Below are 13,044 nucleotides of genomic sequence, written 5' to 3'. Positions count from 1 at the left end.
AGAGAGAGAGAGAGAGAGAGAGAGAGAGAGAGAGAGAGAGAGAGAGAGAGAGAGAGAGAGAGAGAGAGACAGAGACAGAGACAGAGACAGAGACAGAGAGACAGAGACAGAGACAGAGACAGAGACAGAGAGCCAGCCAACCAACCAACCAACCAACCAACCACACCTTCCAAAAGTCCTGGTGAAAACAGGACAGTTGGCAGGTATGCACTAACTGCGTGGCATAACATACATCAAGGCCCACCAAGCAGGCGTGATACAGTCAGGGGGCGGGTTTTGCCAGCCGGTCTCGTACGTTCCCAAATCAGGCGTCAGTGCATGGTTCTCAAATGTTTTCATGTCAAGGACCCTCAAATTAACTATTTGGCAGCGGACCCCCATCTGAAAAAGTGCCAGGGACTCATTCAACATTTGGGTTAAAATGTTTAGAAATTATTTCACATTGTTCACGTTTAACTGAAAACATTTGAAGATAGCTGATGTATTGTATAGGTTAAAAGTGGTTAAACCGATTTGGCTGGGGAAACGCTGGAACCCCGTTCTACCCTGGCAAATACGTGGTAGGCCTCCAGCCCCCGCCCCACCACGTATTTGCCTGGCCTTACTCATAAAGACATCCTGCGGGGGGGGGGGGGGGGGTCGCCGCAGATAGACAGCTGGAGAGAGTTGAATAACCTCTTCAAATAACCAGAAATTACCGAAATATGTAGGCGACCTACATATTTATGTTTTAGCTTAGACATAGCCTACAATAGTTGGTAGATGATTGGTAAATGATTAACCAAAGACTTTTATTTTGTACTTTCTTAAACCACAAGCATATCACTGCGCCAGTCAGATATAATAATAATAATAATAAAACTTTATTTATATAGCACCTCTCAACTGGGTTACAAAGTGCTTCAGAAAGAAAACAAGAAAAGAAAACAGTAACAAAAACAATGCAGGAATGCACAGGTACAAATCACTTTCATACCGGTGCAAAATCCAGCGGAGATAGACTAGTATAATTGACTAGGAGTGGGGATTAATTGCTAATCTATAAAAATTGGTTTTTACATTTATAATGTACATGAGAGAGAAAAGGGGGGGAAAACACAAAAACAAAGCTGGTAATGTATTGCTAATATTCAGGGTTGCTTTGGCTACAGTGCAAAGCACTAAATTTAGCCAGTGAGAATTGCAATGAGTGTACATAAACTGCGCTGTACAAGGGAGGTGTGCAAGCGCTCCTAGGAGCGCTTGCACACCTCCCTTGTACACATGACAGACACACGACATGACAGATTCTCCATCACAGTATAGCAGCAAAGCCCAACACAGAGTTTTTGATCCAACTCGAGGGATTCAATAATTTACAAAATATTTTTTGTGATGCCCCGTGCAGTCAAATCCGCGGTGTCAATAAATCCTACTGCCCGCTCTTTGATGAGTCCTCCATCCATGAATCGAATACAAACTGCAACTAGTTCCCGATTGGAAAGATCTTTATACTCAAAATATTGTCCACTGAGTTCAGCCTTTATTTTACCAAGCAGGACTGATACTGCAGCCTCAAGCAGCTCGTCCTGAATGCGGTATAGGCGGTGGCGGCCGTGTAGCGTTTATGAGTTTGCTCTGGACAAACCTTTTTTTCTTACGCCGGTGGCATTGCTGTCTCTCTGCTGTCTCAAGAATCAAAAATGAATCAAGAGAACGAGGCCAGGACATTGTGTGTGGTGTTTATATTGTGTGCTTATGTCATGACGTAGAAAACCGGTTCTGTGAATGAGGGACACAATTCAATTCAATTCAATTTTCAATTCAATTTTATTAAAGTGTCAAATCCCAACAAGTTGTCTCAAGACACTTTACATGTAGAGAAGAGACCCGACATCCCACCCTGAGCAAGCAATTTTGCGACAGTGGCAACGAAAAACTCCCTCTTAACCGGAAGAAACGTCAGGCAGACCCTAGGCTCTAGGGTGGCGGCCTTCTGCCTCGACCGTGTCGGGGGAAAGAAGAGAGAGAGAGGGAGAGACAGACAGACAGAGGAGAGACAGAAAGAGATACAGTGCAAGTAGTAACAATAACAATAGTAGCAAATATAATAGTGTAAGATAGTATATGATAATATAATATAGTACAGCAATAGTGTGTATGCAGTATATAATGGTATAATATAAGAATGTTAAGATAATATACAGTATAGTGTAGTGGTATAGTGTAGTGTAGTAGAAATCCACGGTCGTGCTCCATGGAGAGGCCCGGTCCGCAGTCACAGTATTGAGCCGCAGCTGGGGGTCAGTAGTGGCAGTCCATGGACCTGCGACGTGGGAAATAAAAGAAACTCCGGGGAGCGGGTCCCCGGTTGTAGAATTAGTGGCAGGCCTTACTAGAGCGTGAATCCGTACAGGGTTAATTACGATTGTACCAATGGGACACAAACCCACACAACCAAAGGGAGGACGAGAGGAGAGAGGAAAAAGGGGGGAGGTGGGGAGGGGGGGGAGAGAGGATGACTATAGGGTGACTGAGTCTATACACTTTGGCTATAGGCTTTATCATAGAGAAAGGTTTTTAGTCTAGTCTTAAATATACAGAGTGTGTCTGCTTCACGGACTGAGACTGGGAGAAGGTTCCACAGCTGAGGTGCCTGAAACTTAAATGCTCTGCCTCCTGTTCTAACTTTTTTGGGGTTTCCTGGAGCCGTAAGCATTTTTTTATATTGTGGACGCAATGGTGTTCTGGCTGGTTTATAGGGCTCGATGAGTTCTTTGAGACAGACACATTTCACACTCGAGTGTGAAATGGGATTCTGAGAATATACAAGACTCGACAACATCCTCCAGACACGCAGGACGTAAAGAGAGAGAATGGATGTGTATTAAACTGTTTGTCAGCCTTAAGTATAGGGGGCGATATTCATTTTAAATACAAAAAAGCTGTCTGGCGGAGGGAAGGCACGGGCCTTACTGTGCCTACAGTGTGTCCGCCCCTGCTATGGGAATTCGGATTGGGGGGAAAAAACGTGACCCAGGTAGTAAAGGACGTCAGACTTCGGTGCTGGAACACAGATTTAGTATACCATTCCCTGAATGAATGAATGAAAGAATGAACAAATGTATGTACTAAAAATAAACTCACAATGCGTCGACACGTTGTGAGCTTGAATAAGTAAAAGGCTTCAAGGGATTTTTTTAATGAAATAATACCAGGTGGCAAAAAAAACACTTAAACCCTATTTAAAAATCTTCAATGTGGATGGAGAGGGCTGGGATGTACTCAAGCACTAAGAGCTTAGATCCATTATTCTTTGCAATAAAAAAAATAAAGATTTTGCCACTTGTGTGGCTCTGTTTATGAGAATAGTGACCATAACCAACACCTTTCTGAGCATAGGGTGAATTTGTGCCTTGTATAAGCATTCAGCTGTTTCCTAAGACACACACAAAATTAAAATCATAACATGAATGATAAAGTATCGATATAGAAAAACTGAATTAGTGGTTAAAGATGAACACGATGGGGTGGCAATTGCTAGAAACCCCAAATGACGCAAATCATGAAGGTGACTGTTAGTGACTTTTCACTTGCAATTAGTAGCCTCATAACAATGGTGTAAAGTAACTAAAGTACAATTACTCAAGTACTGTACAATGTGCAATGTTGAGGTATTTTTTACTTTACTGGAGTACTTCCAATTTGCAGTACTTTTACACTCTACTCCACTATATCTCAGAGGCAAATATTATACCTTTACTCCACTACAATTATTTGAAAACTTTAGTTACTAGTTACTTTGAAGATTTTGATTATTATTACAAAAGATACATAACCCACTTCAGCCCTATATACATGTTGGCCATTTGAAAATCGGATCTACAAGCTCACAAGCTTGTAGATCTGCTATTTTCAAAAGGTTTGTCTACATTTTATACATTTGAAAACTTGTGAAATGGGATATTCTACATGCTGAGTACTTTCTACTTAGGTACTTTAAGTACATTTTGATACCAATAATGGTGTACTTTTACTCAAGCAAATTCTGAATTTCTGACTTTTACTTGGAACAGAGTATTTCTACATTGCAGTATTGATACGTTTACTTACGTAAAACATTTGAGTACTTTGCCACTACTGCCTAATAATGATAAATTCCTATTCATTCCTCAATGTTGACATTCAAGGGAAAAAATAACCTATGCGCAGAGAGGCGTCGCGTCTGCTAGTGACGTCAAACGTGTGCGCCTGCAGTGTGTTGTTTATGGGACTCCCTCTTTCTTTGGTGGTTCGCCCAGGTGGGCGTGGTTACGTGACTAAACCAAACCCTAACCTCACAAAATCTATGCCTCAAAACCACGCCCACCTGGTCGAAACACCAAAGAAAGAGGCTCCCTCCCCCTGTTTATTCTTGTAGCAGAGCAGAGAGCTGTAGGACTCAAAATGTATTGTTTATTTATTTTTTAATGGTTTTAATTATAATGCTAATTATATAATGGAGCGTGTTGTACGTGTGGGCTAGCCAGCTAGCCGCTAGCCCTACTGTTTTGTAATTACAAATATAGGTTGAGTTGTTAGATGGCATCTAAGCTGCTAAACAACAACAATGTCTGACATCCAACAACAGCTGATGATGAAGGCTACAGGTTCAGGTACTAAAAAAGTACTCAAATGTATTGCTTGAGTAAAAGTATCAATACTGCAATGCAGAAATGCTCTGTATTAAAAAAAAAAGTCTGGTATTCAACAATTTACTTGAGTAAAAATACAAAAGTATTGGCATCACAAGGTATACTTAAAGTACCAAAAGTAAAAGTACTCATTATGCAGAATGTCCCATTTCAGAAGTGTTCAAGAATGTATAAGAGTCTTTTGAAAATAACAGATCTACAAGCTCGTAGCAGTACAAACGATAAAGCATGTTTTGTAAATAATAAAAAATCTACAAAGTAACTAAAGTTTTCAAATAATTGTAGTGGAGTAAAAAGTACAGTATTTGCCTCTGCGATGTAGTGGAGAAGAAGTAAAAGTACTGAAAATTGAAAATACTCCAGTAAAGTAAAAAAAAAAAAAACATTTACTTTCCACCACTGATTTGCAGTGGTGGAAGAAGAAGAAGAAGAAAAAAAAGAGCAGTGCCACCATATAATTAAGTAAAAGGCTCGTGTTAATTTTTTTTTTTTTCACGATTTTTGTAACCCATTTTTTCACCCAGTGCCAATTATGTAAGTAATCCTGGGCGCTACACTCCCTCTGCCAGCCTAGGGAGAGCTTAGAGCCGAGCTCATGCCTCCTTCAATGCATTAGAGCTAGCAAGCCGCTTCTTATCACCTGACGGGGAGAGTTTCCCTGGTTAAACATAGTGCGTGGAAGGAACACGTTATTCCAACCAGTTCCTTTCCCCTCCATCAGGCGCCCCGGCTGACCAGGGGGAGGCAGTATAGAGACCAGGATTACAGCATGTTTTTGTGAGGGTACCTACTCTAGGGGACACAGGGAGAACATGCAAACTCAACACAGAGAGGCCCTTTCGCCAACTCCACCTAGGGTATGGGCACTGATGACGCGGAGGAGAGCACACGCCCACAGCGTCCCCGGCGGGAATCAAACCCAGGACCTTCTAGCTGTGAGGCGACAGCGCTACCTACCGACTGCGCCACCGTGCCCCAATGTTCAAATGTTTTAATTGAGTAAAAATAATAATATACTTACAGTGCCAATGTAAAAATACTCAAATCTTATGTCAAACCTTTTTTTTTCTTAAAAAAATAGTAGGGGTGTCACGATACTCGATACGTATCGAAATCGAACCGAAAATGACGTTCGATACAGTGTATCGAAATCAAAAGCCGTATCGCGATTCAAGGGTTAATTTTTAAAAAATACTCCCGCGCATGCGCACATCCGATTGCATGTCCGGGTGAAGCCATGCTGCGAGCAGCTGTTGTGTTTTTCCGTGCATCGCTCATGCGTGCTTACGACGGGGGAGAAAAAAAAGACGACAGGACCAACCCACACACACACACCACAGAGGAGTTTGGAGTAGACAGAGAGAGACCGCTGTAGCGTTGCGTCTGTACTACTTAACATTTCACCATGGCCACTGCTGAAGCCAGCGATGGTAATGATGATACACAAACGGAAGAATTGGAAAACCCTCCCGCTGTCAAAAGTCTGGCTATATTTTGGCTTCCCAGTGAATTATGAGGGCACCCGACACGTTGTTGACAAAACGGCTACCGTTTGTCGATTATGCTCCACATTGATAGTTGCTCCGTCTTTTTTCCCCTCTACACCTATACCTCTCGGCCAAACATCGCCAATCTACAAGCTCACAACGCCTCACAGCGCGAGGCGTTGTGAGCTTGTAGATCTGCTATTTTTGGCTAAAGTTCACCTCAGAAAAGGGATGGGGTTAAGGTAAAAAAAAATAAAACCTGTATAAGACCCCTGGCTTAGCTTATTATTCACATTTCTTGTTTGTTAAAGCTCTTACCTGTTCAAACAATGTGAACATACTTTAAGATGTTTAAGAACATCTTATAGCCAAATAACAGTTGTCTTTGTATTCAACTTTGTATTTAGATTTTCTTTAGTTATAGAGCTTCTTGTTAACTCATCTTAAAAAATAATCTGAAAATGACAGTTGTTGTAAGGGCATAAAACCCTTTTTGTTATTCTCATTTGATATTATTCAAATAAAAGGGACTTATTGAGAAACATGTGTTTTTCTTTACAAATACAGACAATAGCCTAAATTAATAATCATACAGTATAGCCCTCAAAGCTGAAAAAAGGACGTTTTAAAATATATATATCGTATCGAAAATCGAATCGAATCGTGACCTTAATATCGAAAGTCGAATCGAATCGTGGATTAGGCGTATCGTGACACCCCTAAAAAATAGTGACGCGTTGTAAGCTTGTAGATCGGCTATTTATTTAATAGCTTAAGTATATAATATGGCTTAATTGTTGTATGTTTTGCAACAATAATCTAGTTGTACAGTTTTGGATGGAGCCACATGTAACATGTTGCAGGTAGGGTTCGTGATTTGTTAAAACAAGTGTTAAAGAACTCTACTGATAGTAATCATTGCTTCAGAGTGTTTGTTCAGTACCAGTATTGAATAGCTCTATATTGTGATAGTAATCATTGCTATAGAGTGTTTGTTCAGTAATAGGGGTCTCCCTGTCTCTCCAGCGCTTTATTAAACAGGAAAAAAAACAAAAAAACATTTTCAGTATTGAAAATCCAGAACCGCCAGAAAAGGCTCTGGCCGTGGCCCAAATGAGCCAATAGATACAGAAACCTAGATACCTCATTGGCCGTAGCAGTTCATTGGAGCGACCTGTATCATGACCGCAATATTAGAGGGGGCACGCTTCCTGACTCCTGGACAATCGCAGCACGTCTTTTCCGGGACTTGTCAGAATCTAGTTGTATGAAAATATTCTGCTAAGTCTCGGAAAAGACGCACTGTGACTGATTGGCCAGTAGTCAGGATGCGTGCCCCCTCTAATATAGTGGCCACGATACAGACGCCTTAGAGTCGGAGGAGGCGTCTACCTTTTATATGTCTATGATGATGGCAACCCCAGCCTAAGCTTGATTTGGCAAATCCCCAACACCTGTCCAATTCCCCGCACCTTGATTACTTAGTCAGTCCACTTTCCACAGTCAGTTGTCACTCTTCAGACATTCTCCACACATTCTTCCCAGACGTTTACCACTGTAGAAGGACTTTCCGGAACCGCCAACCCCCCCATATGCCCATATATGGGTATATCCATATGGCCATATAACGGAGAACATCAGGGATCTCCATATATGCTCACAAAAGGGACAAGGACAGACATATTTAGAGATCTTCATATATGGGCATAAAAGTGTCACAGAGACAGACGGTTACATAGGGTACTCTGACAGGGTATAATGGGTATCGCATAACAGGGTGGGGCATGCATTCCCTATTTGCATTGTTCCCAACTTGCATCATTCCCGAGTAGGACGGTCTAGTCAACAAGAAATTGAACGGTACATGTAGGTCTGATGATGTAGCTACCGTTCATGTTCAAATCATGTATACTTTACATTTATAAAGACCATTTTCCTAATTCTTAATTGTTTACCTGTTTCGGGAAAATATATTTTTTATATTTAAGTTATTTAATCTTAATATGTATCTTTAGGCGGGAACGCACCTTAAAGGAGTAGGTCGCCCAAACAACAAACTTGAATTCATGGAGATTTTTTTTTTGTCACATTCCTAAGCCAATAATTTGATGACCGGGTGATCGGTCAATAGGAGACTCAGACTCCACCGGTCATCAAATTATTGGCTTAGGAATGCGACAAAAACAATCTTGAATTCAAGGCTTAATTGGGTGTGTAATTGATATAAAATAAGTCAATTTTTTGGGTGAACTACTCCTTTAAGATCATGTGTGTTTCGACAGTAAATGTGTTTTCATGTGGTAGATGCATCTGTTGAAAGCACAGACGAGGATGAAGAGGACGGCACCCATGATGATGACACTAGTGAGCCCCTGCTGTCTGCACCTAAAGGATCCGGTGGTATGTTGGAAGCCTGTCATCAGTGCATGTACACTTTAGGACAGTGGCTCCCAAACCTTTTAGCTCGAGACCCAAAAGAGAAATTAGACGTTTGCCCGGGACCCACACTAGTGAAAATAGCAGATCTACAAGCTCACAACGAGTCACCTCGCGCCACGTTGTGAGCTTGTGGATCTGCTATTTCCGCTACTTCTTAAGCTTTGTATTCATTTATTTATTTATGGAAATGTTGTGATTTTATTCATGAAATACTTATGTTGGAGTAAGTTGTTTTTAATTGATGAAAAGTTGTGATTTTTTTGGGTTTAAACTTTTTAAAATCTTTTCAGATTTCAGAAAATCAGTAGTTTTCAAACTGTCGCGTGACAGGGACCCCCCAAATTGATATGTATTTGGCTGTGGACCCCATCTGAAAATGTTTTGTGCCAGAGACCCCTAGAAGAGAAGAGTATTTTAAATTTTTTTACTCAAATTGTAGATCGGTAATTTTTGTGTGTGTGTGTGTGTGTGTGTGTGTGTGTGTGTGTGTGTGTGTGTGTGTGTGTGTGTGTGTGTGTGTGTGTGTGTGTGTGTGTGTGTGTGTGTGTGTGTGTGTGTGTGTGTGTGTGTGTGTGTGTGCATGTGTGTGCATGTGTGTGTGTGTGCGCTCACAGCTTGTAGAATGGCAATTTTCGTGTGTGTATGCTTACAGATATACTGCTGTTGGGAAATCCTCAAGGACCCCTGGGGGTCTGCGGACCGCACTTTGAGGTCATTTTTTATAACATTGGCAGTTTGAGACCTGTAGCATGCTGTAAACTGGAGTTATGGCTGTTTGAAGCCCAGCCAATAGGAATAAAGAGGGGGTGGGGCTTCAGCAATTACCGCTTGTCCCTATTGGCCTTACAGGTCTGTAATTCTTGAGTGTACAAATGGAACCAAATGGACCCTTACAGATCCATTTGGTTCTATTTGTACATTCTCAGAGTCCATGACATAATGCAATGGTGGTTCTCAAACATTTTCATATGAAGGAACCCCAAAATAATACGTATTTGTCCACAGACCCCCATCTGAACATATTTCAGGCCAGGGACCCCCATGTAAGATTTGTGTTGTTAAAATATTTCAAAAATATCTAAAATGTTTTTAAAAAAATCAGGATAAACAAAACAGGTCGGATGGCTGGCGTAGCGGTCCGGGCACCAGACAGCGTGTTGTGGGTTCAAATCCCGATCCTGAGGTGGAGTGTGAAGTGGTGAGTGCTAGGGGGTGAGGTGGAGTGAAGAGGTGAGTGCAAGGGGGTAAGTTGAAGTGTGAAGAGGTGAGTGCTAGGGGGTGAGGTGGAGTGAGTCGGTGAGTGCTATGGGTGAGGTGGAGTCTGAAGAGGTGAGAGCTAGAGGGTGAGTTGGAGTTTGAATAGGTGAGTACTAGGGGGTGAGGTGGAGTCTGAAGAGGTGAGTGCTAGGGGGTGAGGTGAAGTCTGAAGAGGTGAGTGCTAGGGGTGAGGTGGAGTGTGAAGAGGTGAGTGCTAGGGGGTGAGGTGTAGTCTGAAGAGATTAGCGCTAGGGTGTGAGTTGGAGTCTGAAGTGGTGAGTGCTAGAGGGTGAGTTGGAGTTTGAATAGGTGAGTACTAGGGGGTGAGGTAGAGTCCGAAGAGGTGAGTGCTAGGGGGTGAGGTGGAATCTATGGGAAAAAATGCATGGACTATTTTTGAGTGGAACCAGAAAATGCCCTATGGTGGGGTCTTTGGCGACTAGTTTTATAGCCCCATGTACTTTTGTAAGGTGCTTGAGGAGATTAGCATTGCTGTTACTCAATGTTAGTTTACATTTGACCACAAAATGTTTTGCGTCCTTTATCTCCACAAATTCAAAATTATGGTTATATTTCAAAATTGCAAAGAAGCTGCTCAGACTTGCATTTGCCATTGTGTGTGTGGTGGTGGTGGTGGGCGTGTTGCCGTGTTTGTGTGTGTGTTTGCAAGTGTTTTTGTGTGTATTTTCCCCTTAAGGCAAGACCCGCCCAACTCTCTCTGATTGGCTTACCCTGACATTTTACCCTACGTTAATCAATCATCACTCATCTCTGCCACTTTCACTTTCTACTGTCCGACATGCTTTGGCTCATGTAGGGCAGGTAACGCACCCATTTAAATCACAGTAACTATAACAGCGTTACTGAATGGGAAAAGGTAACTAGTTACGTTATTAGTTTACTCCAAAAAGTAGTTGCGTTACAGTACTTAGTAAGGGTTAGTCCAAACACTGATCTTCTTAACTTATCAGAAGGCACCTTTGAGTTGAGTTGTTTGCTCCTGTCTCCTCCCTCTAGATTGGCCACACCTCCATGTGTGTAAAAAGGACGTTTCCCCTGAACAGCAAGAGAAGAGGTGCCCCAGTATGGTGCTGGAGAAACCAGAGCCTCCACAGATTAAAGAGGAGCATGAGGAGCTACTTCAAAGACCAGAGGAGGCTCATCAGTTGACGTTGACATCGGCAGAGAAAAGTGAACATAACAATAGAAACGGAGAGACAGATACCCTCGCTCCTGTGAAAAAACACATAACTCTAAAACCGTCTCTTTGTACTGTTTGTGGCAAAAGCTTCGGCGACAATGCGCGTCTGAGGAAACACATGAGGACCCATACGGGGGAAAAACCCTTTAGTTGTCCCTTTTGTTCCACAAGGTTTACGCAAACGGCTCACCTGGAGGCGCACGTGAGGAATCATACGGGGGAAAAACCCTTTAACTGTGCAACTTGCGGGAAAACCTTTAGTCAGAGTGGAACACTGAAAGGCCACATGAGGACTCATACAGGAGAGAAGCCCTTTCGTTGTACAATATGTGGCCGGACCTTTAATCAGAGTGCGCACCTGAAGGCGCACATGAGGACGCATACAGGGGAGAGACCCTTTAGTTGCACGGTTTGTGGCAAAACCTTTGGTCAAAGTGGAACTCTTAAAGCGCACGTAAGGACTCACACAGGGGAGTCTGCTGAACCCTCCTAGTCAACAAATCATTGTTTGGACTTATGGTTGACTAAGGTTTTGTTAGTCGAGTAGTCCATTGGTTCTCAACCTCTTCTGCATCAGGGCCCACTTGGAAATCTCAAAAGCGTTTGTGGGCCGTGTGCATTTTCAGAGCATGTTTATTTAAACTCATTGGCTGTCATTAATGAGTATACTCATCATTTGGCCCAAGGCTCACATCGCCAATGACGAGTCACTCGTCATTTGGTGTTTTCAGTGGTTTGCGCTAGAGGGCGGTGTGAATCATGATGATGACGATGATGAAGAGCACAGCCAAAGATCACGTGATCACAACAAAATGGAGCTGGTTTCATTTAGTAATAGGATTTATAATTAAAAAAAAATATCTGCTTTCTGTTGCTTTTTGGCAAAAACAAGCCACATTCAACTGCCCACAACTATGGAAAGGATTATCGCGGCGGCACAATGTTCTTTCCCGAATTCTACGAGACACCCCTACGTCTTATAAAGCGATCGACGGGTGGATCGTTGTGAAGAATAATATTCTATGATTTTTCAAAGGTTAGTGAAAACCCTCAGAATCGCTGGCAAGGGCAGCTATAGACGATGTTTTAAATCTGGCAGTCAATGAGTTAATGATGAATCAATAGAACTAACCTAGTATACTTTCAGTTCATATTTATTGGTATCACAAACAATTTTTTAAAGGTAAGGTTTTAAACAAAAACATGCCAGGACTTTTTCTTTTTTTAACATTAGAATTTTTACATGTTATATTCTCATTCAAATAGTATTTGAGGGCCCACTTGCAATATCCTCACAGCCCATCAGTGGTCCTTAGCCCACAGGGTGGGAATCACCGGAGTTGTTGCTTTCCTATTGTTCATGTGGTGCACAATTTAATAGCAAAACACTGTGTGAACAGAGCAGGTAGGCAGTCCGAAGATATTGTGTAATATTAATACCCAATGCTTGCTTGTTAATTTATTTGTCAGGGACAATGTAGAAAATATTGTAACAGGTTACCATAACATGACGTCGTTCTCGGGCAGAAACCTTTCATGTCCATATTTCCACATTTTATGTATTTTTTTGTTCTCATAAATGAATAAAAAAGAAGCAGCAGTAGCCAATCTACAAGCTCACAAGTTGTGAGCTTGTAGATCCGCTATCTTTGCTATTTCTGAAAGATTTTGAAAGTGATTTCATATGTGTGGGTTTTATCAATGTTGAACCAATGATAAGCATTAGAGGGGTTCTAGGCAACTTCAGAGATCAAAAAAAGAAAAAAAACTGTTGTCAAACAGTTAGTACCGTTGACTGACAACCCCTTCAGCCTATCAGCAGTTAGTTCCCCTTCAGCCAATCAGCAGCTCATTTTCCCCACCACCAGCAAATATGACGCAAGGGGACTTTTGAAGGGGCTATGCCGAAAATAGGTTGCTTTATTCGGATACATACGTGTCACTGCCCGCCCCTGCCGGTTCTCAGATTTTTTTTTTTTAAATAGGC

General features: G+C 42.0%; 1 protein-coding gene across 2 annotated transcripts; it reads left to right on the top strand.

Moving 5' to 3' along the window:
- Positions 1 to 4,398: 4,398 nt before the first annotated feature.
- LOC308104742 (uncharacterized protein) lies at positions 4,399 to 12,596 on the top strand. 2 transcript variants are annotated; one of them, XM_080455252.1, is made up of 4 exons: positions 4,399 to 4,432; positions 4,554 to 4,634; positions 8,465 to 8,560; positions 10,874 to 12,596. In XM_080455252.1, exons 2-4 carry the CDS (start codon positions 4,589 to 4,591, stop codon positions 11,548 to 11,550), a joined length of 819 nt encoding a protein of 272 aa, XP_080311378.1. In that variant the 5' UTR covers positions 4,399 to 4,432; positions 4,554 to 4,588; the 3' UTR covers positions 11,551 to 12,596. The 2 variants fall into 2 exon arrangements, with proteins under 2 accessions (XP_080311378.1, XP_080311377.1); XM_080455251.1 differs by having other exon boundaries at positions 4,408 to 4,634.
- The last annotated feature ends 448 nt before the right edge of the window (positions 12,597 to 13,044 follow it).

The sequence above is a fragment of the Gymnoscopelus braueri genome (genome assembly GCF_963280865.1).
Source record: "Gymnoscopelus braueri genome assembly, chromosome: 17".
Taxonomy (NCBI): domain Eukaryota; kingdom Metazoa; phylum Chordata; class Actinopteri; order Myctophiformes; family Myctophidae; genus Gymnoscopelus; species Gymnoscopelus braueri.
Note: the sequence above shows the minus strand (reverse complement) of the source record. Positions and strands in the feature narration are given on the sequence as shown.

What these genes read in the sequence shown, in the direction of transcription:
- LOC308104742 (XM_080455252.1), top strand. Translation starts at nt 4,589, where the DNA reads ATGTCTGACATCCAACAACAGCTGATGATGAAGGCTACAGGTTCAG. An exon ending in GATGAAGGCTACAGGTTCAG is followed by an intron (nt 4,635 to 8,464) that starts GTACTAAAAAAG and finishes TTCATGTGGTAG; the next exon opens with ATGCATCTGTTGAAAGCACA. An exon ending in TGCACCTAAAGGATCCGGTG is followed by an intron (nt 8,561 to 10,873) that starts GTATGTTGGAAG and finishes TCCTCCCTCTAG; the next exon opens with ATTGGCCACACCTCCATGTG.